The 24,889-nt window shown below is 40.3% G+C and overlaps 1 protein-coding gene across 2 annotated transcripts; it reads left to right on the forward strand.

Moving 5' to 3' along the window:
- Window positions 1-555: 555 nt before the first annotated feature.
- Window positions 556-24,664, forward strand: LYRM1 (LYR motif containing 1; the record flags this gene model as incomplete). 2 transcript variants are annotated; one of them, XM_079719902.1, is made up of 4 exons in its annotated part: window positions 556-579; window positions 18,788-18,946; window positions 23,327-23,419; window positions 24,548-24,664. In XM_079719902.1, 3 exons carry the CDS (start codon window positions 18,788-18,790, stop codon window positions 24,662-24,664), a joined length of 369 nt encoding a protein of 122 aa, XP_079576028.1. The 2 variants fall into 2 exon arrangements, with proteins under 2 accessions (XP_079576028.1, XP_079576027.1); XM_079719901.1 differs by lacking the exon at window positions 556-579.
- Between the last annotated feature and the right edge of the window lie 225 nt (window positions 24,665-24,889).

Genomic DNA, 24,889 nt, shown 5'->3' on the forward strand with positions numbered 1-24,889 from the left:
GTGTAGAGGATGGAGACGCTGACTCCTGGCGCGGGAGACTGGGGGAAGGGGTTGGCTCCCCAGGGGCAGGGATGGGGTGGGGGGGGTGGGGTGCGACGTTGCTAGGAGACGAGCCTGTGTGACCCCCCCCCCGCCCCGCCCAGCCTCGCGAGGGCGGCTCGGTGTCACCAACGATGGCCTCGGCAACTTGCTAAGGGAATCGGCTCGAGGGCCAGGAAGGGGAGCCCTGGTTTGGGAACGCTGAAATGCTGGTTTGGGGCCCATCTGAGACTTCTCATTCCTTTGGATTCCCGAATGTAAATGGGAGAGTAGTAGGGGCAAATCCGGGGGCGAGAGGCGTCTAGCTGAGGAAGGTTGACACAGACGAGTCCCCTACACGATACTGAGATTTTCTAAGATAATGAGAACCAGCTTCTTAAATCCCTCGGTCCGCCAAAGGCGTTGCTCCGTGACCTTTTATTCGAGTCCGGGAGAAAGGTAAAAAGTAAATCAGTAAGATATCAGCAAGTGAGAAATGCCCCAAAGGTAGTAGTATCAGGTGAAGTGGTAGAAGATGGGGGGAGGGCCACTCTAAATCGGATAAATCTGTTCAGAGGAGGCCGGGTTTACAGAAATCCGAGAAAAGAGGGAAGCTAGAGAATGAGCTTTCTAGGTGGAGAAAAGAACCAACGGGAAGGGATCTGAGGAAGGAAAGGGCGAGAAGGCCATGTGCTTGCAGTAGAAAGGAAAGAACCAGAGCCAGAGTGGTCTGTGATGGAGAAGTGGCAGGGCCTGAACAAGCATAGCCTTTTAGCTGAAGGTGAGGGTTTAGCTGTTTTTTAAATGGAGGGTTATAAGAAGGAGTGACCAGATCTGATTTACATTTTTAGAAAATCATTCTTGGCTACCGGATAGAGAAGGGTAGACGTAGTCAGACCTGCTAGGAGGCTGTTGCAGTAGGGCCGAGGGGGATGTGACAGTAGTGTTGTATTCACGGTGGAAATGGAGAGAATTAAATTTGGAAGGTACTCTGAAAGTCGAGCTTGCAGGACTTGCTGCCAAATTGGATGTGAAGTGTATGGGAAAGGAAGAAACCAAGGATGACTCCGCAGAGAAAATAGTTTGGAAGGCACTACTATTCTTTTGAACATACTAGTTTTGATAAGTCTATTAATGGTCCAAGTGAAGATGTTGAGAAGTTAAATATACAAGTCAAGGGAAAACTCAGAGAGATAATAAATGTAGCAGTTTATTCCTGGATCACCTAAGAAGAGGGTGCAGATAAAGAGGAAGACCTCTAAACTCCTTGGGGCTCTTTACATGTAGAGATGATCCAGAGAAGGAAAAGCCAGCAGAGGAGACTCTTCACACACAAAGCCTCCAAGATAGAAGGAGGCCCCGTAATATCCTTGAATAATGGGACCCACCCTCATAATCATCAAGACTGATCCTCAAAGGCCTGTCTCAGATCTCTTTCCTCCTTTCCTCTCCCAGCTGTCAGTGCTTTTGGACTCCTGCTTAGGTGATTTGTGTTCATTATAGCAAACCTTACTTTGCTTATTAACTGTTTATAGGTCTGACTACCCTGGGAACTATTTCTTCTTTGTGCCCTGCTGACTCCTATTTCAGAGCCTTGCCCATGGACCCAACATATAGGAACACTGTGTCCATAACGTATCAACCATGGACTTCAACAGCTTCTGACAAAGGGGCATTTGTCCCCGCTGTTCCTGCCACCTCCACCACTAGATATGGTTGATTTCATAAACTCTAGAAAGGGTATCAGAAGAATAATCAGAGGGCCTGGGTTTCACTCTTGCATCTCTACTGACCAGCAGAATGGCCTTGAATAAAACCCTTTTCTTTGAGTTTAGGGGTTGGCCTAGATTACAGATTACAAACTAGCGAGACAGATATTGCCTGCAAACGTAGTTTGGCCCACAGATTGATTTAAATTATTTTTTAAAATTTACTTGCCAAATTAAAAAATCTGATTTTCGGCTTCATTTGAAAAATTAGACAATCTGGCAACACCAGCTTGAGGTTCCTACAGAGCAACAGTCAGCTGGAGCCAATGAAACTCTTCTCCCTTCTACCAGCCTAACCCCTGTGGGCATTTGATTTGCAATTTTTTGGTCTAGAGCTCTGCTGTCCATATGTAGCCAACAGCTACATGTAGCTATTTAAATTTAAATGAAATAAAATTTTAAATGCAGGTCCTCAGATGTACTAACCGTATTTCAGGTGCCCAGTGCCAGTGGCTACCCTGTTGGACAGCGAAGATATAGAATATTTCCATCACTGAAGAACATTCTGTTGGTCATTGTTGGACTGGAGAAACTCGAAGGTACTCTGGTTGCTAATCATTCTGCGCACTAAAGATGGACAGTCATTGCTCCTACTCTAAAGGAACTTTGTCTAGTAAAGAGCTCCCGTGCTTCTGCAGGTGGGGAAAGTTGCTTATTCAGTAGGTGGAGGGTACTTGGAAACTGTCGTGAAGGCGGAGACCCCCTGTGCAGGATGAGGGTTATATATCAGGTGGTTGGATCAAGGGTTAGGTGTATCTAATGTTATAACCAGAGCCCTTTTGTCTGTTTCTTAATCCAGTTTCTTAGGAAATTATCACAAAGAAGGGGTTTGAATGTTTTAATTTAAATGTTTTGTGTTCTCTTGACTTCCCTAGTTCCTATGAAGGGTTCAAATCCTGGGTAGTTACGAACGAATGACTGGGGTTGATCTTCAGCATTGACCAAGTTTTCACCCATTGCCAGCATATACACACAACACCCCAGACACACAGCTCCTACTTCTAGTAACTTGTTCTCACTACCTCTGATTGACCCTTACCTTGTCTTTGTCTCTTAAAATATGATGATAAGGAAACAGTTGCTTCCATTTCTTTTGAATTGAGAGACTGAAACTTGGTTTCCATTTGGAGTTTCTATCCCTGAGGGGGCAAATTGCTGTACATCTCTTGGATACTGGATACGAGAGCCTGATTGGAGTTCCCCTTACAAGTATAATCTTGTGTATGCTCCTGTGCTGATATATTTAGGATGGATATATGTGCCTTACATGATCTTGTTTGGGATAGTTTAGAAATCTTTCAGACATAAATATTTTTGGTTTTTCCCTGTCTTCTGAAGATTTCCCATGTTACGGGGCCTAACCTAATTTCTTTTCCTTTAGATAAAAATATGATAGACTCTTTCCTCCCTGACCCGTATCTCTGACATACCATATTGTCAATTTCTGTGTAAAAAGATGCTGTTTCAGAGAATAGCCGTCGTATGATTAAGTACACCACACAAGCATATCCTGAGATATACAAAACAGTGTGTGGCATTACACTTCCCCTTTTGGATTCTAGTAACCAAAAACTGAATCCAGGTCAGGAAACAAGTCCATGGGGCATGTGTGGGGTGGGGAGATGGGGACACTTAGCTTAGCTTGAAGGTTATTCAATTTAGGTAAGATGATACTGTATAGGATATGGGAATACATCAGAAAGTAAGGAGGGATAACGGATCTAGGAGAAAAGTGCACTGAAGGATAAGCAAGGAGTAAGAGATAAAGGAAGAAAAATAGGAAGGGAAGCTTGCTCATGCCCTTGGTGTTGGCACCTGCATTGTATTTCCAGTAAGAAGTCTGCTCTGTGGTCTGAAGATAAGCGATGCCTCGGGCAGGGTTATTTACTCATACTGAAGAACAATAGCTCTTTACTGTGCAGGGATTATTAATGATCAGAGGGAAACAGCTTTAGGAAAATCCATTACTGCCACAAAGCGATAATTTCACCAGCAGGCAGCAAAGTTTGGCAGAGATAAAAGAGGCCTCACTGTTCCTCCTTTATTTCCTCCTTTTCAGGTAACATTTGCCTTTGTTAATTCCCAATGCTAAGTGATTTACATGGATTATTATGAACAATCCTTAAAACAACTCTTTGAAGAAGGTTCTGTTGTTTCCCCATTTTAAGAAACTGAGGCTCAGGAAGATTAATATCTTGCCTGATGTGGTGAAGTCAGGATTCAAACCCAGATCATTCCAGAGCCCATTAGTTCATTGTTTGTATTATATCTCCTGTCCTTTACATCTGTGGGAAAATTTTGAATGCCTAAAATCAAGGTAGTCATTCTCTATTCTGCTATCTGGGGCAAGAAAATCTGTTTGCTTTGACATTATAAGAACGCTTCAGTTCCCTGGAGGTTTTCCAAATGACAAAAGCTTTAAATTATAATTTTTTAGGTTGGTTTTGAACCCTCATCATTTGGTTGCAATGGACCTTATTCCCCCAAAGGATTGTTTTTAAGAAAAAAAAAATCAAAAACTCATTTTTCTATATGTTTGATTCTAAGCTTCCTGGAAATATAGTATATCATTTCAGTCCTGTGGACAAACCCTAAGTGGCCTTAAGAGAACTTAAGAGTGAGGGTTATGTAACAGCTGTGTATACTGCCCTAGATGGAAGTGAGAAGACTGCCTCGCTAAATAACACTTAATCTTCAATTCTCACCCTGACACCCACAGTGCCACTCTTGAAAACATCATTGTGAGGGTTAATTAGTATTTTTAAATGCTCTAGGGTCTTCTGTTGTGAAACCTGATCCAAATACCACTGCATATATCTCAGGATGAGAATGGTTATTACTGGTGATTATTCTTTGTGGGTAAATTTTTTCTTCTAACAAATGTATTTCAAGCTCCAACTCTGGGCCAGGCCTAGGAGTGTAATGGATGAGACAGGGTCCCAACCTGCTTCTCTCTCTCCCTCCCAAAACACACACAGTGGAGGAAGAAACATAAGTCAAACAGCAAATTACAATAGAGTAGAATGAACATTATGATAGGCGTATACACCAGAGCAGGGACGCTGACCCAATGTGAAGAAGGCACCCCGTGAAAAGTGATGAAAGCCAAAGGATGAGAATCAGCAGTTAAGCAAAAAAAGAATATTTCAGTTGTATAGGTTGGGGCCTTCCATTTGGCAAAAAGAAGGAGTCCCAGATCTAAGAAGATAGGGCAGCAGGACACGGGATAGGTCACCATTGGTACATGGTGAACACATATGATGGATTTCACTGGGTGAGTTTCATTATCACCCTCCCCCAAAATCATAAAGTAGCTGGGAGAGAAATTTGACTACATTGTATTCATTGGTTATGATTTTATAAATTTACACTTAAGGACAGATCTTGAAGAATGGAGTCTCCTTCCACCTGGGGTTTGAAAGTCAGTTAATTTCCCTTGCCTTTTCTGTCCCTTGTTTGTACTGCAACACTTTTTCTTCAGTAGAAGGCAAAGCCTCATGGGAGTGCAACATTTGGAATTTTGACATTCCTGAGACCAGAGTCATACTTCTATAAATTTCATCTGAGGAAAGGGAATTTTCATCTCTGCTCTTAAACTTCTAAGTGTTCATGCAGTGATGCTCTTTCCAAAGGTGAAAGAAACTGTTCCAAGGGTGAAGTGGATAAAGCCCCGAGTCCTGGCAAATCTTCCTATAGGTCTCCTGCAAAACTAGATCTAGACATGCCAAGTATATAGACCCTTTCACTGTATTTTCATTCTCCACAGCAAGTGCAAGAGTGAGTGGGTGGTGCTTTTTTTTTTTTCCCCCCTAGGAAATTGATCACTGCCTGTTCGGAGTCCCCATTACTGACTCCAAAATAAAAACAGGGAAAAGCTTTCAGTCAGGGAAATAATCATTCAGCTTTTTTGGCTCTTAATCCCAGTTCTCCTGTCAGTTAAGCAGCATTAGGCAAGACTCTTCATCTGCAAGACTGGTAGAATCACAAGTACTTATGATACAGTTTGAAATCCAGCATGTTTTTAAAAATGTAAATCAGACCATGATACTCTTACTTGCTTAAAACCTGCCAATGTCTTCCTTTTGCTCTTAGACTACAAATCAAACTCCTTTCCAAGGCCTACTCTCCCAGCCTGTGCTGGATCCTATCCACCTGTGGTCCCTCTTCCCCCATAGGCTCTCAACTGTATTAACACTGAGGTTGGTTCCCACCTCATAGCCTTTGTTCCTGCTGTTCTTTCTTCCTGCATCACCTTCCCCTGAACTCTTGCCATTAATAGGTTCCTGAACACCATTCAAGACTCAGCTCAAACGTCACTGACCACCCAAAATAAAATAACCCCCACCTCTGCTCATTCATATCATATTACTGTTTCATTCCTTGAGAGCACATATAACCAAAATTATATAAAAATATATACAAAAATTTTACTTGTATTTCATCTGCCTCTGCCACTAGGATATAAGCTCTAGGAGGACAGGGGCCGTGGCTGCATGCTTATCACTGTATGCCTAGCCTGGCACATGGGCACTGAATAAATGTTGGATGGGTGGATAGATGCTTGGGAGGAAAGTAAGGCCTGCAGGGTAGTAGCACTGTAATGAGTGCTGGTATCTCTTATGTGATGTCAGCTCCTTTGGAGTGTCAGGGACAGGGTTGCCGCAGGGAACAGAAGAGCACAGCAGTCCAGCTAAGTGCACAGCCTCCTCTAAAGGTGCTGGTGTATAACATCATTACTGAGGAAGGACAGTTGCAGCAGAGGGGCAGATGGTATATGGAAAACCTTATAAAAGGGTAATTGCAATTTAATCAGGGTGCAAAAAGATTGGTCTTTTGCTCTTTGTAGGAAGGGAATAGAATTTAGTTCCCATTGTCACAACTGGCTAAGCTCTCTAAAGCAATCAGCAGACATTCAACCACATTTACTGAGATTGAGCAGCCTATTTAGTGATTAAAAGTTGGGGCTCTGACTCCACACTATCTGGTTTTGGATCCTGGCTCCACCTCTTCCTCGCCATGTGACCTTGCTCAAGTTACTTAACCTCTTTTGGCATCAGGTTCCTCCTTTGTAAAACAGGATAATGTAGTATTTACCTTATAGAACTGTGACGGTTATGGGAGTTAATATATGTATGTAAAGTACCTAGGAAGCCTAGCACAGAGGAAGTGCAAAGTAAATGTAGCTAGTACTGTTATTATTATCATTCTTATCCTTATTTTTATTCCTTTAATGAGCAAAATGCAGTCCCTGCCCTCCAGGAATTCAGAGACTCTGGGAAAAAAAGGACAGTGAAACTGCAAAAGAACAATAGCTGGATGTGATAGAAGCAGAGAAAAAGGTGCTCCAGAATAGCCTGAGAATAAACTGGTGTCTACAAGTTGAGGTGGCCAGCATAAAACAGGCATTCTAAGTGAAAAGTTTCAGCAGAATAAATACCACAGCAGGGTGCCTTATAGCTACAGTTCCCAGACACAGGTTTTTGGGGACTCCACAATTTCTGCTATTATTTACCTATGTTTTTTTGTTTTGTTTTGTTTTGTTTTTTTGGCCACACTGCGCAGCATGCCGGATCTTACCGCGACCAGGGATTGAACCCCGTGCCCCCTGCAGGGGGAGTGCAGTCTTAAGCACTGGACACCAGGGAAGTCCTGGAAGTTTTAAACCAGCTTAAAAGTTTCTGTAATATGTTTAAAGGTAGCTCTATATCACTACAAAATAGAAATCACTTTAAATCATGTGTTTGTTGGGCTATTAAAACACATTAAGGGAATCACACTAAGAAAATAAATATTTTCTTGTACATCAAAAATTACCTCCCCAACCAGTCTTTGGGACACTTGCTTTAAGGGGAACTTCTGACTATGACCTGAAGCCAAAATGTACTAGCAGCAATATTTGTCAGCCCTTTTTTAATGGTACAGGCTGCACATGGTAGGTGCTTGGTAATGAGTTTTATCCTGGCACTGTGTTTATGCATGAAATACGATTTGAAGAAAACAGCCCAGTTTCCAGTCACAATTCCTCCCAGGCACACTTCCTATCTCTTATCTTTCCTCATTCTGGGATTTGAGGGTTAAGGAAGTGAAAAGCAGAATTTGAAAAAATATCAGTCTCAGAATAAAAGTTATAAAACTTTAACTGTAAAAATTCTATAAGAACTGACTTCACAGGCAGTTGAGACTGAAGTTCAGTTGTGGTCCTCTAAACAATTTCACATTCCTGATGTCGACCATGGGAGAATCCCAGCAGACCCCACTGCATCAGGTCAACCCCTGATACTAGGGAAGAAGAAGAAGGGCTGACTTGGCCTTTCATCAATAGTGAGAGGTCATTGATAGTTTTAGAGGAATAAGTGTTGGTTTCAAGCCATCATACCATAGGGAGGAAGACTCTCAGGGAAAAGTCACTTTTCCTAAACAAGTTGCTTCCTGGGAATAAAAATATAAACCAGGGGCTTCCCTGGTGGCGCAGTGGTTGAGCGTCTGCCTGCTAATGCAGGGGACATGGGTTCAAGCCCTGGTCTGGGAGGATCCCACATGCCGCGGAGCAACTAGGCCCATGAGCCACAACTACTGAGCCTGCGCGTCTGGAGCCTGTGCTCCGCAACAAGAGAGGCCACGATAGTGAGAGGCCCGCGCACCGTGATGAAGAGTGGCCCCCGCTTGCCACAACTAGAGAAAGCCCTTGCACAGAAACGAAGACCCAACACAGCAAAAATAAATAAATTAATAAACTCCTACCCCCAACATCTTCAAAAAAATAAAAAAATAAACCAAAAAGAGAGTTTTTTAACATTTTTTTAATTTATATGGCTGATTTTGTTTCTAGGATCACAAGCTTTGTAACAACGACTTGTGAATGGTACATAATGGAGAACACAGTTTTAGACTATGGAAATCTTTTGGACTGTTTTTCAGATCACCTGATGTTGGAGAGGAAGACATCACTTATTTCCCTTTCAGGATTAGTTTTCAAAACACTTAAACGTTAAAGTGTTTTGAAAATGGTCTTATTAAATACCAATTGTTAGTTCTGCTTGTTACCTTAAATACCATACTTGCAGGGCGTGTGTATCAGCTTATGGTATGTGATCAGTTATACTTTGAAGCTGTGGTTCAGACAGTAGTAAAAACAAAGAAATGAAAGTCAGACTTGGGAGAAGTTGCTGCTGTTTTAATATGCCATACCGCCTTCACTTTCCTCCTTAAGTGTCATGCAGTCAAGGAAGTTTCATCTGTTAATGACAGGGAAGTGAAGCAGTCATTAATAGAGGTTAGTTGCAGACTGTTCCTCACAGGAACTGACTCATGTATTTTCATATGAAACCATGGAGTTTCAGGGAGAGCCAGAAACTCAGAAACCTGTTTCCTTACCAGGAAAAACATCATCAATTCATCTGCGTTTTCATTACAATTAGCCACAATGCATGATGATCTCTCTTGGTTTATATGAATTCCTTTTAAGCATTTTTTCCTGTGAGGTATAATGGATATCAGAATGGATATCAGGTATGTCCTTTTAACTTTTGAATTGGGTGAAGTAGTGATTTCAAGCTTTTCATCAAATGGGTAAGCCTTGGTTCATTCCTCATTGCTTAAGAAAGGTCACCAGGGTCAGGATAAGTAAGAGGTTCAATCATACTCAAAAGAGACATTCTCTCCAAGGTGAAGTCCTTGCAATTACTTAGAATTTCTAGATAAACACAGCTCCTTCCAGCTCCCATCTGCTTTCTTTAGCTGCCTAAATTCTCATAAGCTCAGGACCACCCTAAAGCATGCAGTCTCCATGTATTACCCCTCCCCCTTGGGTTGGAAATGGGTCTGTTCTCAAAAGGGCAATGAGCAGCCTACTTCTCAACAGATGACCTGTTTGAGGAAAGCCCAGGACTCATAATGAGGTGTCCCAGTGCCTGATCCTGCTACTCACTTGCTGAATCTGTCTTCCTTGTCTTCCCAGCCTGGTAATTTGTTAAAGGCAGTACAGTATTCATTCACCTAAATTTGACTAATCACAATCCTCTAGTAGTGGGATTTTTTTTCATATCTTCTCCGAATTTCCTTTTTTTTAAATCGAGGTATAGTTGATTTACAATATTATATTAGTTTCAGGTGTACAACATAGTATATATCACATCTTCTTTATCCATTTATCTGTTGATGCACACTTAGGTTGCTTCCCTATCTTGTCTGTTGTAAATAATGCTGCTATGAATACTGGGTGCACTTATCTTTTTGAATTAGTGTTTTTTTCAGATATGTACCCCAGGAGTGGAATTGCTGGATCATATGGTAATTCTATTTTTAGTTTTTTGAGGAACCTCCATACTGTTTTCCATAGTAGCTACACCAAGTTGCATTCCCACCAACAGTTCCCTTTTCTCCACACCCTCGCCAACATTTGTTGTTTATGTTCTTTTTGATGATAGCCATGTGACAGGTGTGAGGTGATATCTCATCATGGTTTTGATTTGCATCTCTGATGATTAGCGATGTTGAGCATCATGTGACTGTTGGCCATCTCTGTGCCTTCTTTGGAAAAATGTCTATTCAGGTCTTCTGCCCATTTTTTAATCAGGTTGTTTTTTTGATGTTTAGTTGTATGAGCTGTTTATATATTTTGCATGTTAACCCCTTATTGGTCATATCATTTGCAAACATTTTCTCCAATTCAGTAGGTTGTCTTTTCATTTTGTCAGTGGTTTCCTTTTCTGTGAAAAAGCTTATAAGTTTACTTAGGTCCCATTCGTTTAGTTTTGCTTTTATTTCCTTTGTCTTAGAAGACAAGTCAAAAAAAACTTGCTACGATTTATGTCAAAGAGTGTTCTGCCTATGATTTCTCCTAGGAGTGTTATGGTTTTCAGTCCTATATTTAGGTCTTTAATCCATTTTGAGTTTATTTTTATAAATGATGTATGATGCTATTTTGATAACTGTAGCTTGGTAGTATAGTCTGACGTCAAGGAGCATGATACCTCCAGCTCTGTTCTTTCTGAAGATGCTTTGGTTATTCAGAGTCTTTTGTGTTTCCATACAAATTTTAAAATTATTTGTTCTAGTTCTGTGAAAAATGCCATTGGTATTTTGACAGGGATTGCATTGAATCTGTAGATTGCCTTGGGTAGTATGGTCATTTTAACAATGTTAATTCTTCCAATCCAAGAACATGGTATATCTTTTCATCTGTTTGCATCCTCTTCAGTTTCTTTCATCAGTGCCTTATAGTTTTCTGAGTACAGGTCTTTTACCTACTTGGTAGGTTTATTCTGAGATAGTTTATTCTTTTTGATATGATGCTAAATAGGATTGTTTCCTTGATTTCTCTTTCTGATAGTTTGTTGTTAGTATAGACAAGTGCAACAGATTTCTATATATTAATTTTGTATCCCGCAACACTACTGAACTTATTGATGAGCTCCAGTAGTTTTCTGGTGGCATCTTTAGAATTTTTTATGTATGGTTTCATGCCATCTGCACACAGTGACAGTTTTACTTCTTCCTTTCCAATTTGGATTCCTTTTATTTCTTTTGCTTCTCTGATTGCTGTGGCTAGGACTTCCAAAACTATGTTGAATTAAAAAATTGGTGAGAGTGGGCTGCTTTCTGCATTTCATCATTGAGTATGTTACCTGTGGGTTTGTCATATATGACCTTTATTATTTTGAGGGATGTCCCCTCTATGCCCACTTTCTGGGGAGTTTTTATCATAAATGGATGTTGAATTTTTTTTTCACTTTTTTTTTTTTTTTTTGGCCATGCCATGTAGCATGCAGGATATTAGTTCCCTGACCAGGGATCGAACCCATGCCCCCTGCAGTGGAAGCATAGAGTCTTAACCACTGGACCACCAGGGAAGTCCCAAATGGATGTTGAATTTTGTCAAAAGCTTTTTCTGCATCTATTGATATGATCCTGTGGTTTTTAATTTTTAATTTGTTGACATGGTGTGTCACATTGATTGATTTGCAGATATTGAAATCCCACTTAATCATGGTGTATGATCCTTTTGGTGTCTTGTTGGATTTGGTTTGCTAATAATTTGTTGAGGATTTTTGCATCTATGTTCATCAGTGTTATTGGCCTGTAATTATCTTTTTTTGTGTGATATCTTTGTCTGTTTTTGGTATCAGGGTGATGCTGGCCACATAGAATAAGTTCAGAAGTGTTCCTTCCTGTGGAATTTTTTGGAATACTTTGAGAAGGATAGGTGTTAACTCTTCTCTAAATGTTTTGTAGATTTCACCTGTGAAGCACTCTGGTCCTGGATTTTTGTTTACTGGGAATTTTTAAATTACTGATTCAATTTCATTACTGGTAATTGGCCTGTTCATACTTTCTTTTTCTTTTTTTTGAATTTTATTTTATTTATTTTTTTTATATAGCAGGTTCTTATTAGTTATCTATATTATACCTATTAGTGTATAGATGTCAATCCCAATCTCCCAATTCATCCCACCACCACCACCACCCTCCTCTGCCGCTTTCCCCCCTTGGTGTCCACATTTGTTCTCTACATATGTGTCTCTATGTCTGCCTTGCAAACTGGTTCATCTGTACCATTTTTCTGGATTCCACATATATGCGTTAATATACGATATTTGTTTTTCTCTTTCTGACTTACTTCACTCAATATCACAGTCTCTAGGTCCATCCACATCTCTACAAATGACCCAATTTCGTTCCTTTTTATGGCTGAGTAATATTCCATTGTATATATGTACGACATCTTCTTTATCCATTTGTCTGTCGATGGACATTTAGGTTGCTTCCATGACCTGGCTATTGTAAATAGGGCTGCAGTGAACATTGGAGTGCATGTGTCTTTTTGAATTATGGTTTTCTCTGGTTATATGCCCAGTAGTGGGATTGCTGGGTCATATGGTAATTCTATTTTTAGTTTTCTAAGGAACTTCCATACTGTTCTCCATATTGGCTGTATCAATTTACATTCCCACCAACAGTTCAAGAGGGTTCCCTTTTCTCCACATCCTCTCCAGCATTTGTTGTTTATAGATTTTCTGATGATGCCCATTCTAACCAGTGTGAGGTGATACCTCATTAAAGTTTTGATTTGCATTCTCTAATAATTAGTGATGTTGAGCAGCTTTTCATGTGCCTCTTGACTATCTGTATGTCTTCTTTGGAGAAATGTCTATTTAGGTCTTCTGCCCATTTTTTGATTGGATTGTTTGTATTTTTAATATTGAGCTGCATGAGCTGTTTATATATTTTGGAGATTAATCCTTTGCAAATATTTTCTCCCATCCTGAGGGTTGTACTTTTGTCTTGTTTATAGTTTCCTTTGCTGTGCAAAAGCTTTTAAGTTTCATTAGGTCCCATTTGTTTATTTTTGGTTTTGTTTTCATTACTGTAGGAGGTGGGTCAAAAAAGATCTTGCTGTGATTTATGTCAGAGTGTTCTGACTATGTTTTCCCCTAAGAGTTTTATAGCGTCTGGTCTTATATTTAGCTCTTTAATCCATTTTGAGTTTATTTTTGTGTGTGTTGTTAGGGACTGTTCTAATTTCATTCTTTTACATGTAGCCGTCCAGTTTTCCCAACACCACTTATTGAAGAGACTGTCTTCTCTCCATTGTATATCCTTGCCACCTTCGTAATAGATTAGTTTACCATAGGTGTGTGGGTTTATCTCTGGGCTTTGTATCCTGTTCCTGTTCTATATTTCTGTTTTTGTGCCAGTACCATATTGTCTCGATGACTGTAGCTTTGTAGTATAGTCTGAAGTCAGGGAGTCTGATTCCTACAACTCTGTTTTTTTCCCTCAAGATTCCTTTTGTCTATTCAGGGTCTTTTCTGTCTTCACACAAATTTTAAGATTTTTTGTTCTGCTTCTGTAAAAAATGCCACTGGTAATTTCATAGGGATTGCATTGAAATCCTAGATTGCTTTGGGTAGCATATTCATTTTCTCAATATTGATTCTTCCAGTCCAAGAACATGGTATATCTCTTCATCTGTTTGTGTCATCTTTGATTTCTTTCATCAGTGTGTTATAGTTTCCTGAGTACAGGTCTTTTACCTCCCTAGGTAGGTTTATTCCTAGGTATTTAATTCTTTTTGTTGCAATGGTGAATGGGATTGTTTTCTTAATTTCTCTTTCTGATTTTTCGTTGTTAGTGTATAGGAATGCAAGAGATTTCTGTGCATTGTTTGTATGCTGCAACTTTAACAAATTCATTGATTAGCTCTAGAAGTTTTCTGGTGGCATCTTTAAGATTATATATGTATAGTATCATGTCATCTGCAAACAGTGACAGTTTTACTTCTTCTTTTCCAATTTGTATTCCTTTTATTTCTTTTTCTTCTCTGATTGCCATGGCTAGGATTTCCAAAACTATGTTGAATAATAGTGGCAATAGTGGACATCCTTGACTTGTTTCTGATCTTAGAGGAAATGCTTTCAGTTTTTCACCTATGAGAATGACGTTTGCTGTGGGTTTGTCGTATATGGCCTTTTTGATGTTGAGATAGGTTCCCTCTGTGCCCACTTTCTGGAGACTTTTATCATGAATCAGTGTTGAATTTTGTCAAATGCTTTTTCTGCATCTATTGAGATGATCATATGGTTTTTATTCTTCAGTTTGTTAATGTGGTGTATCACATTGATTGATTTGCATGTATTGAAGAATCCTTGCATTCCTGGGATAAATCCCACTTGATCATGGTGTATGATCCTTTTAATGTGTTGTTGCATTTGGTTTGCTAGCATTTTGTTGAGGATTTTTGCATCTATATTCGTCAGTGATATTGGTCTGTAATTTTCTTTTTTTGTAGTATCTTTGACTGGTTTTGGTCTCAGGGTGATGGTGGCCTCCTAGAATGAGTTTGGGAGTGTTCCTTCCTCTGCAATTTTTTGGAAGAGTTTGAGAAGGATGGGTGTGAGCTCTTCTCTAAATGTTTGATAAAATTCACCTGTGAAGCCATCTGGTCCTGGACTTTTGTTTGTTGGGAGATTTTTTTTTTTTTTTTTTTGCTGTACGTGGGCCTCTCCATGCTGTGGCCTCTCCCGTTGCGGAGCACAGGCTCTGGATGCACAGGCTCAGCGGCCATGGCTCACGGGCCTAGCCGCTCTGAGCCATGTGGGATCTTCCCGGACCGAGGCACGAACCCACGTCCCCTGCATCGGCAGGCGGACTCTCAACCACTGTGCCACCCGGGAAGCCCTGTTGGGAGATTTTTAATCACAGTTTCAATTTCATTACTTGTGATTGGTCTGTTCATATATTCTATTTCTTCCTGGTTCGGTCTTGGAAGGTATACCTTTCTAAGAATTTGTCCATTTCTTCCAGGTTGTCCACTTTATTGGCATAGAGTTGCTTGTAGTACTCTCTTATGATGCTTTGTATTTCTGCAGTGTCCATTGTAACTTCTCCTTTTTCATTTCTAATGTTATTGATTTGAGTCCTCTCCCTCATTTTCTTGATGAGTCTGGCTAAAGGTTTATCAATTTTGTTTTTTTTCTCAGAGAACCAGCTTTTAGTTTTATTTATCTTTGCTTTTGTTTTCTTTGCTTCTATTTCATTTATTTCTGCTCTGATCTTTATGATTTCTTTCCTTCTGCTAACTTTGGGTTTTATTTGTTTTACTTTCTCTGGTTCCTTTAGGTGTAAGGTTAGATTGTTTATTTGAGATTTTTCTTGTTTCTTGAGGTAGGATTGTACTGCTATAAACTTCCCTCTTAGAACTGCTTTTGTTGCATCCCATAAGTTTTGGATCATTGTGTTTCATTGTCATTTGTCTCTAGGCACTGTTTTGATTTCCTCTATGATTTCTTCAGTGATCTCTTGGTTACTTAATAATGTATTGTTTAGCCTCCATGTGTTTGTGTTTTTTACATTTTATTTCCCTATAAGTTATTTCTAATCTCATAGCGTTGTGGTTGGAAAAGATGCTTGATATGATTTCAATTTTCTTAAATTTACCAAGGCTTGATTTGTGACCCAAAATGTGATCCTGGAGAATGTTCCGTGTGCACTTGAGAAGAAAGTGTAATCTGCTGTTTTTGGATGGAATGTCCTATAAATATCAATTAAATCTATCTGGTCTATTGTGTCATTTAAAGCTTGTGTTTCCTTACTAATTTTCTGCCTGGATGATCTGTCCATTGGTGTAAGTGAGGTGTTAAAGTCCCCCACTATTGTGTTACTGTCGATTTCCTCTTTTATGGCTGTTAGCATTCGCCTTATGTATTGAGGTGCTCCTATGTTGGGTACGTATATATCTATAATTGTTATATCTTCTTCTTGGATTGATCCCTTGATCATTATGTAGTGTCCTTCCTTGTGTCTTGTAAGACTCTTTATTTTAAAGTCTATTTTATCTGATATGAGTATTGCTACTCCAGCTTTCTTTTGATTTCCATTTGCATGGAATATCATTTTCCGTCCCCTCACTTTCAGTCTGTATGTGTCCCTAGGTCTGAAGTGGGTCACTTGTAGACAGCATATATATGAGTCTTCTTTTTGTATCCATTCAGTGAGCCTGTGTCTTTTTGTTGGAGCATTTAATCCATTCACATGTAAGGTAATTATCGATATGTATGTTCCTATTACCACTTTCTTAATTGTTTTAGGTTTCCTTTTGTAGGTCCTTTTCTTCCCTTGTGCTTCCCACTTAGAGAAGTCCCTTTAGCATTTGTTGTAGAGCTGGTTTGGTGGCGCTGAATTCTCTTAGCTTCTGCTTGTCTGTAAAGCTTGTGATTTCTCCATTGAATCTGAAAGAGGTCCTTGCTGGGTAAAGTAAGCTTGGTTGTATGTTCTTCCCTTTCATCACTTTAAATATATCGTGCCACTCCCTTCTGGCTTGTAGAGTTTCTTCTGAGTAATCAGCTGTTAACCTTATGGGAGTTCCCTTGTATATTATTTTTCATTTTTCCCTTGTTGCTTTTAATAATTTTTCTTTGTCTTTAATTTTTGTCTATTTGATTACTATGTGTCTCGGCATGTTTCTCTTTGGGTTTATCCTGCCTGGGACTCTCTGCACTTCCTGGACTTGGGTGGCTATTTCCTTCCCCATGTTAGGGAAGTTTTCAACTATAATCTCTTCAAATATTTCCTCGGGTCCTTTCCCTCTCTCTTTTCCTTCTGGGACCTCTATAGTGCTAATGTTAGTGTGTTTAATGTTGTCCCAGAGGTCTCTTATTCTGTTTTAATTTCTTTTAATTCTTTTTTCTTTATTCTGTTCTGCGACAGTGAATTCCACCTTTCTGTCTTCCAGGTCACTTATCCATTCTTCTGCCTCAACTGTTCTGCTATTGATTCCTTCTAGTGTATTTTTTATTTCAATTATTGTAATGTTCATCTCTGTTTGTTCTTTAATTCTTCTAGGTGTTTGTTCTTTAATTCTTCTAGGTCTTTGTTAAACATTCCTGCATCTTCTCGATCTTTGCCTCCATTCTGTTTCCGAGGTCCTGGATCATCTTCACTATCATTATTCTGAATTCTTTTTCTGGAAGGTTGCCTATCTCCACTTCATTTAGTTGTTTTTCTGGGGTTTTATCTTGTTTCTTCATCTGGTATGTAGTCCTCTGCCTTTTCATTTTGTCTGTCTTTCTGCGAATGTGGTTTACATCCCATAGGCTGCAGGATTGCAGATCTTCTTGCTTCTGCTGTCTGCCCTCTGGTGGATGACGCTATCTAAGAGGGAGGGACTGATGGGAGGGACTAGTGGTGGGTAGAGCTGGGTGTTGCTCTGGTGGGCAGAGCTCAGTAAAACTTTAATCCACTTGTCTGCTGATGGGTGGGGCTGAGTTCCCTCCCTGTTGGTTGTTTGGCCTGAGGAGACCCAGCACTGGAGCCTACAGGCTCTTTGGTGGGGCTAATGGTGGACTCTGGGAGGGCTAACACCAAGGAGTACTTCCCAGAACTTCTGCTGCTAATGTTCTTGTCCTTGGGGTGAGCCACAGCTGCCCCCCACCTCTGCAGGAGACCGTCCAACACTAGCAGGTAGGTCTGGTTCAGCCTCCTATTGGGTCACTGCTCCTTTCCCCAGGTCCTGATGCTGACACTGCCTTGTGTGTGCCCTCCAAGAGTGAGAGGAGTCTCTTTTTCCCCCAGTCCTGTTGAAGTCCTACAGTCAAATCCCGGAGGGGCCACAAGATCTTCATTCATCAGAGAGATTTTCAGTTGTACTTATTATACAGTTCTTATGTGGACAAGGAAGTAGACCAACAATTTTGAGAAGTATTTTCAACAAGGTTATGATGAACTAAAAAACAGTTTGCAAGCCGACAAACTCTGGGTGGAACTGAGCCTGTAGATTCATTTTATGTTTGGTACTCACATTTTCAAACATAAGGAATTACAGTCTTTTTTGAAGGTTCATATTTTAAAAATCTCGACTGCCACCTATTGTTAAGCTATCAGGAAATTTGGCACCCTTAGGCCCTCAATTCTACATGACAGCAGCTGGCTGGGGCAGAGTAGCAACTGTCCCCTTTCAAGGGGGTACATCTTCTCTAGTTGGCCACTGTCCCCACCCAGCCGGTTTCCCTCATTTTGTTACCTGCCAGGCTCCAGAGGCACTTGAGTTTGCAATCCCTGCATTAAACTCAAGTTCACACTTAACTAGAAAATTCAGTTATTCAAAATGTGGCTTCTCCTATGCATTCAGTTTAGTGATGTAATTTTACCAGAATACACACTAAAAGCATCATTCCTAAGAAATTCTGTCAAAGAATATACTGGTTTAATGAACACTAAATGTGCATTTTGGTGTTGTCATGTTCATAAAAATGGCCATCATGGCAAACAGCAAGGTTGAGCAACCTTCAGCCATGGGATGATGCACAAGGCCATCTAAGAGACTGCTGGTATTCATATAACACCGTTCTGGCAATGCTAGCAAACAGATCTGTTCAGAAAGAGCAGTTATTTCTAGACTAATTAAAGAGCTTGATTTTTTAAAATGTACAGCTGCCTCCCTGCCTACTGTCAAATTGAATTTTTATGCAAATTTTTCCTCTTCTATTTTGGTGGGTCGGAAGATGACAACGGCAACACGACAAGAAGTTCTTGGCCTCTACCGCAGAATTTTCAGGCTTGCGAGGAAATGGCAGGCTGCATCAGGGCAGATGGAAGACACCATTAAAGAAAAACAGTACATATTAAATGAAGCCAGAACACTGTTTCAGAAAAACAAAAATGTAAGTAGGTTCTAGCTGGAGATTGCAAGGAGGAGAGCAATTTCTTCTGGTGCTTGTTCATTTGTTTTCTGTCCTAAAGTTGAGAGGACTGAGCAGCACAAGTCAGAGTGACAGAGTGTGGAGCAGGAAGGGGCCAGAGGCACAGCCTAGCTGGCTTGCCCAACCACTGAAAAGCAGAGCCCAGCCCGGGCTTCTCTCTTCACTCTTTTCAGGTCTCAGTCCAGCGGTTAAGTGGCTCAGCATCTTCAGAAGACCCCATGAGCCAGGTGACCTGAGTCAGGCCAATGAGAATTTTCAGGGTAGGATAGGTTCCTCACACACTGTGCCTGTTGTCAGCCACTCCCACAGGAGGTGCGCAGTTAAATTTGGTTTTTTTTCCAATTCATAAGCTATTCAGAGCCTCCAATTACAAACCCATTCAGAGGGAAGAGAATAGGTTTAAGATGGGGTTCCCTTCATAACTTAGCTTTGAACTCAAGCCTCTTTGGCTAGCGGAGAGACTTTGCCCTTTGGGACCTCAAAATTGGGTAAAATAGTGCCTCCATTTGCTAGTTGAACCCAGACACCAGGGAGCCAAAAACCGTTCCAAGAGGCTTGATTTGACAAACTGTAAAGCATCTAGCTGTCAGCTCCTTAGGAAGACTGCCTGGCCCTAAGCATGGAAGGAGGCTTTCAGCTCCTGACTTTTCTTGCCTCTTTCTCATTGATCTCATGGATTCAGCACTGTCACTGTTCACTTCGTGAAACTTCCTGACAATTTACTCTCTTTACTTTTCCCTCTCTGACTCCATCTCAGTCTCCTTTTCTGCCCTGTATTCTTCACACACACTTCTACCGGCTGTAAGCGTCCTCTGAAGGTCAGCCCTCTGCACTGAGAGGCCCAGAGACCATGGTTCCAGATCCCATATCTTGACCTGTCATCAGCCACCTGCAGGAACTCACCACAAGCATAAGAGCCCAAAGCAGAACTCATCTTTCCACAAGAACACCTCCACTTCCCAGCTTTCCCATTTCTGTCATAGCTCCTGCCACTATTTTGTGACCCACTGCTCTCATTCTTTCATTCAAGAAGTAGCTGAGTGTCTACAATGTTCCAAACACCAGACTAGTCATCAGGGATATAACTGAGCAAAACCGAGACAGGGTCCCTGAAAGATGTTTCAGAGTTAGATAGAAATGTAAAATTACAACTGGGGTAGTGCTACACAAGAAACTGTCTCGATCTACAATATCCTTCCCTTCTCATAATCCCTGAAGTCTCCCTGCTTTTAATACCAACCTGCTTGTGAACTTTTTCTGCTCTTACCATAGACCATGCATACCACATCAGAGTGTATGTACCCCCCAAGGTCCTGAAATAGTCCTTTGAGGAATAGAAGTAAAATATTGTAAGAGCTGTTTCTATTTATTTTTATTGCTCTTTTAAAAATGTCTATTTTATATATATTTATAATGGAATTATTAATATATCTAATAAACTTATAAATACACATATGGGGCTCAGAAATTTTTTTTTTTTTTTTTTGCCACACTGTGTGGCTCGTGGAATCTTAGTTCCCTGACCAGGGATTGAACCCAGGCCACAGCAGTGAAAGTGCCAAGTCCTAACCACTGGACCACCAGGGAATTCTCAGGGCTCAGAAATTTTTTATTGAAAGAAGTAGATGATCAAAAACGTTGCAGAGGGCTTCCCTGGTGGCGCAGTGGTTGAGAGTCCGCCTGCCGATGCAGGGGACACGGGTTCATGCCCCGGTCTGGGAAGATCCCACATGCCGCGGAGCGGCTGGGCCCGTGAGCCATGGCCATTGAGCCTGCGCGTCCGGAGCCTGTGCTCCGCAACAGGAGAGGCCACAACAGTGAGAGGCCCATGTAACGCAAAAAAAAAAAAAAAAAAAAAAAAAAACCAACGTTGCAGACCACTGAGCTATACCTACTCCTAATTAGTTGGTGATATTCTCTTTTTTTTTTCTTGTTTGTTTCATTTACGTTGGTATGGTCTCCTTAAGGAGATTGTCAGTTCCTTGAGCACATAGACAGTTTCTTATCCTTTTCTAGTATATCTCATGGGCCCTGCCTTGTGGTTGTCACTAAATTAATGAGCATTTACAAATACTTTGGTTCAGTTGATCTTCTCCAGGAAGTCTTCCTCAAGTTCTCTGCCCTCACCCAACCCCATGATGGCCACCTACTCTGCTATATAGGAATCTAGATAGCAGTCTGTAGCAGTCATTGCCCTTGTTGATTATATACCATTGTGTCAGAGTTGTTCTGCCAAAGTAATATCCTTGATAGTTGAAGGCAGGGACCATGGCCTCACAGTGTCTAGTCTGGTGCTGGGGATATCATAGTAGTAGTATGTGCCCAGTAAACCTTTGCAGGTTCACTCACCTAACTACTGCCCAAGACCCTTTGGGTTTTCAGTTAAGGCAATAATAATCCTTCATTTGCCTCTGCTTGAATTGGCCCAATGTGGTGTGAGCCAGAGGGAGGTGTATTTGCCAGTGGTGAAGCCCGCGTGCCTAGAGCCTGTGCGCCGTAACGAGAAGCCACCGCAATGAGAAGCCTGCATGCTTCAACAAAGAGTGGCCGCTGCTCGCCGCAACTAGAAAAAGCCCGTGTGCAGCAACAGAGACCCGACACAGCCAAAAATAAATAAATTTATAAAAAATAAAATACATACTTGTTTTACCATGTATTAGAAAGAAAACAGTATCATAATTTTGCAAGTACTGTGCTTAGAGAGTCCATTTAAAGAAAAAGTTTAATATTAGTATAGGTAGTTGTGGATATGGCAGAATCATGCAGGCAGCCTCTGAATGACTGATTTGGAGAACTCTAACCCAGCTTGTTCAAATGGACAGCTGGAGCCCCAGGAGCCCTCAGCCCCCTTAACCACATCTTTATTAGGGGCTTCTTTCTTCCTAATCCCTCATGTAGACATAAGTAGTCCCTTGTAACCTCACTTGCTATAAGTGCTTAATAATAACCCAAAGGTATCTCATTAATTGGTCTAAATCCTAATGAGCAAATGAGAACATGGAAACCTACTCCCAAGGTGGACATCAGAGCAATAGCTTCTGAGAAATACAGAGGTCAGAAAGCTGAGCCTCTGTCCCAAGGGACTCAGCTGTGGTTCTTTCTATGTGTTGCAGTTTCTGGAACTTTACTCCAAGAGGTACCATAGGACAGAATGCCCTTGGAATTTCCAAGCCACGATGGCCCAGACTTCACTGTGGGTGTCATCTGGGGCTGATGCAGTCCCAGCTCTGCTTTGAGGCCCACTTACAAACTCTTAGCAGAGGCATGTGTTGACTCATTTTCCATCCTCGGAATGAAATGGTTTCTCCCCTTCTACCTGGCTTTCTGTTTTTCAGAATGAACTTTTCATTCCTTTACTTGAAATTGGACTACCACAATTTAACTGTTTTGAAATTTCAAATGTCATTTCTTTTCCTCACTAATGAGCAAGACAGTTTACAGTTCAAAATAGAAGGTGGATCATTCTCCAATATCTTACTCGGGGTTTCTAGACAGCACTTGCTGATAATTGGGTTACTTGAAAGTAACTTGATCAACAAGGGGAGGATATGAAGAAGCACTGGTGTTCATTGTTGGTGGGAATATAATTTATGGATTGTTCTTAGGGAATGTAAATTGGTACAGCCTCTTAGAGGGTAATTTGAATCTACAGGGAATATCTGTGAGAATTAAAAAAGCATGAACCCTTTAACCTAGCAGTTCTCTCTCTAGGAAATGATCTTTCAAGTATATTTGCATGTGAGCCAAAAAAAATTTTAGAGGGATCCACTGTTTATAATGGCAAAAGATGGGAAATAACCTAAATGTCCATCAGTAGAATTGGTTAAATTATAATACAGCCTTATGTTGGAATTTTGTGCAGCTGTTAAAAAGAATGGGGCAGCTCTGTATGTGTAAATATAGAAGGAGCTTCAAGTTGTTAGTGAAAAGGCAAGGTTCAGAACTTTCATTTTTATAAGAAAAAACACTAAGTTTACAGAGGTATACTTATATATGCATAGAATATCCCTGGAAGAACAAACAAGAAACTTCTGATAATTGTTGTCTCTGAGAAGGGGAACTGGGAGACAGGAAGAAGAGGGAGACTTTAGACTTTGTTTTACATTATATCCTTTTGTATTATTTGAATTATTTTTACCATGTGCTTGTATTATCTACCTCAATAGTTTTTAAAAGTTAAATCCACAGGAAATTTTATACTAAATTGCTTTTGATTTTTTAAATTACCAATATTTAATTTAGTGGCTAATGAACTGAAAAAAGTTTAAGAAAATGTATACCTATACTTTATGTAGCATTGGAAAGATGCTAACAATCTCACCTATTTTTCCCTTTTAATAGCTTACAGACACAGACCTGATTAAACAGTGTATAGATGAGTGCACAGCCAGGATTGAAATTGGACTACATTACCAGATTCCTTATCCAAGGCCAGTAAGTGTGACTCCAGTTAACATGTGGTGTGTACTTATCCTTGTCAACCCAGTTATTTCCAAGAATGTGTACCAAGAGGGCTAGTGTTTGCTGAGAAGTCTAGAGCTACTGTAGCAGGCATGTTGGAAGTAAGCTACCCTTGCGTGGCTACCAGCCCATCACAACAGACTAAAATGTCAATGAACGCCTGATTTCTCCTACTTGAACAACTTTCCCTTATATGGACGGGAAAGCCAGCTCACATTTACATAGCTTTCTCTTCTGACTTTCACCTTTTTTATGGAAATATTTTTATTTTCCTTATTGTAAAACACAGGTTTATTGTTAATGAAAGAATAAAATTCAAGTATTAAAGGAATGCATAAGGTAGAAAGTGAAAATTGTCAAAAATTCTCACCCTGTGGAAGTGACCACTATAACTGTTGAGTTGGACCATATGAAATTGCCAATATTCTACTCTTGACCTACAAAAACAGCAATTTTATATTGTATTTGCTCAGCCTAACAGTTTGGTAATATATCCTTTTAGTCTTTTTTTCCTATACTCATGTACGTACATTTTCTTTACTTAAAGTACATGGGACCCTAGGCATACTGTTTATCGCCTATTTATTTTACTTCCTCTCTTTTGGATATCTTTTTAAATGGATGCATTGTATCCTATTGTAAGAATATGCCATAATTTAACCAGCACCCTTTCACTAGACATTTATGTTGGTCCCAGTTTTCCACTATGCAAAGAACATCTTTGTGTATACACTTTTTTCCTCACCTTCTTTGGACTCTCATCTCACTGTGTGATCTGTGGTTTTTTCCTCCATCAGGAAATATGGCAAAGAAGGGCACAAGTTTTGGAATCATACAGATCTGGGTTCAAATCCTGGTTCTACCACTTAGTGTATAATCTGGAGCAAGTTATTTAACCTGAACCTCCATTTTCTCATCTGTGAATATTAGAATAATAATTCTCTATGAGATTATATTGAGGATTAATGTGTATAAGGACTATAAGGAATAATGAGTCAGTATAGAGTTAGCACTTAGCAGAGAGCATGGTACTTAGTAAGTCTTCAGTGAATGTAAGCTGCTGCAATGAATATAATTCTTAATATTATTATTATTATTCAGATTTATCTACCTCCTATGGGCCTTACCCCACTACGAGGCCGGGGACTTCGAAGCCAAGAGAAATTGAGGAAATTTTCCAAACCAGTATATCTCAAGTCTCACGATGAAGTTTCCTAACCCAGAAAAAAAGTTTTTTTCTGAGAATGATGAGCCAACTAGGTCTTAAATGTAAACCAGACAACAAAGCTCTTCTTGATTAGGAGCAAAAATCCAAATATCTTCTTAAAACCTTTGAAATACTGGTACTCACCCCATGATGTGTGCTCACACATCACTACAGTTTGTCAGGATCTTGCTGCCTGAGTGGACAACACTAACCCTAGAGGCCATGGACCTTATATC

The sequence above is a fragment of the Hyperoodon ampullatus genome (genome assembly GCF_949752795.1).
Source record: "Hyperoodon ampullatus genome assembly, chromosome: 14".
Lineage (NCBI taxonomy): Eukaryota > Metazoa > Chordata > Mammalia > Artiodactyla > Ziphiidae > Hyperoodon > Hyperoodon ampullatus.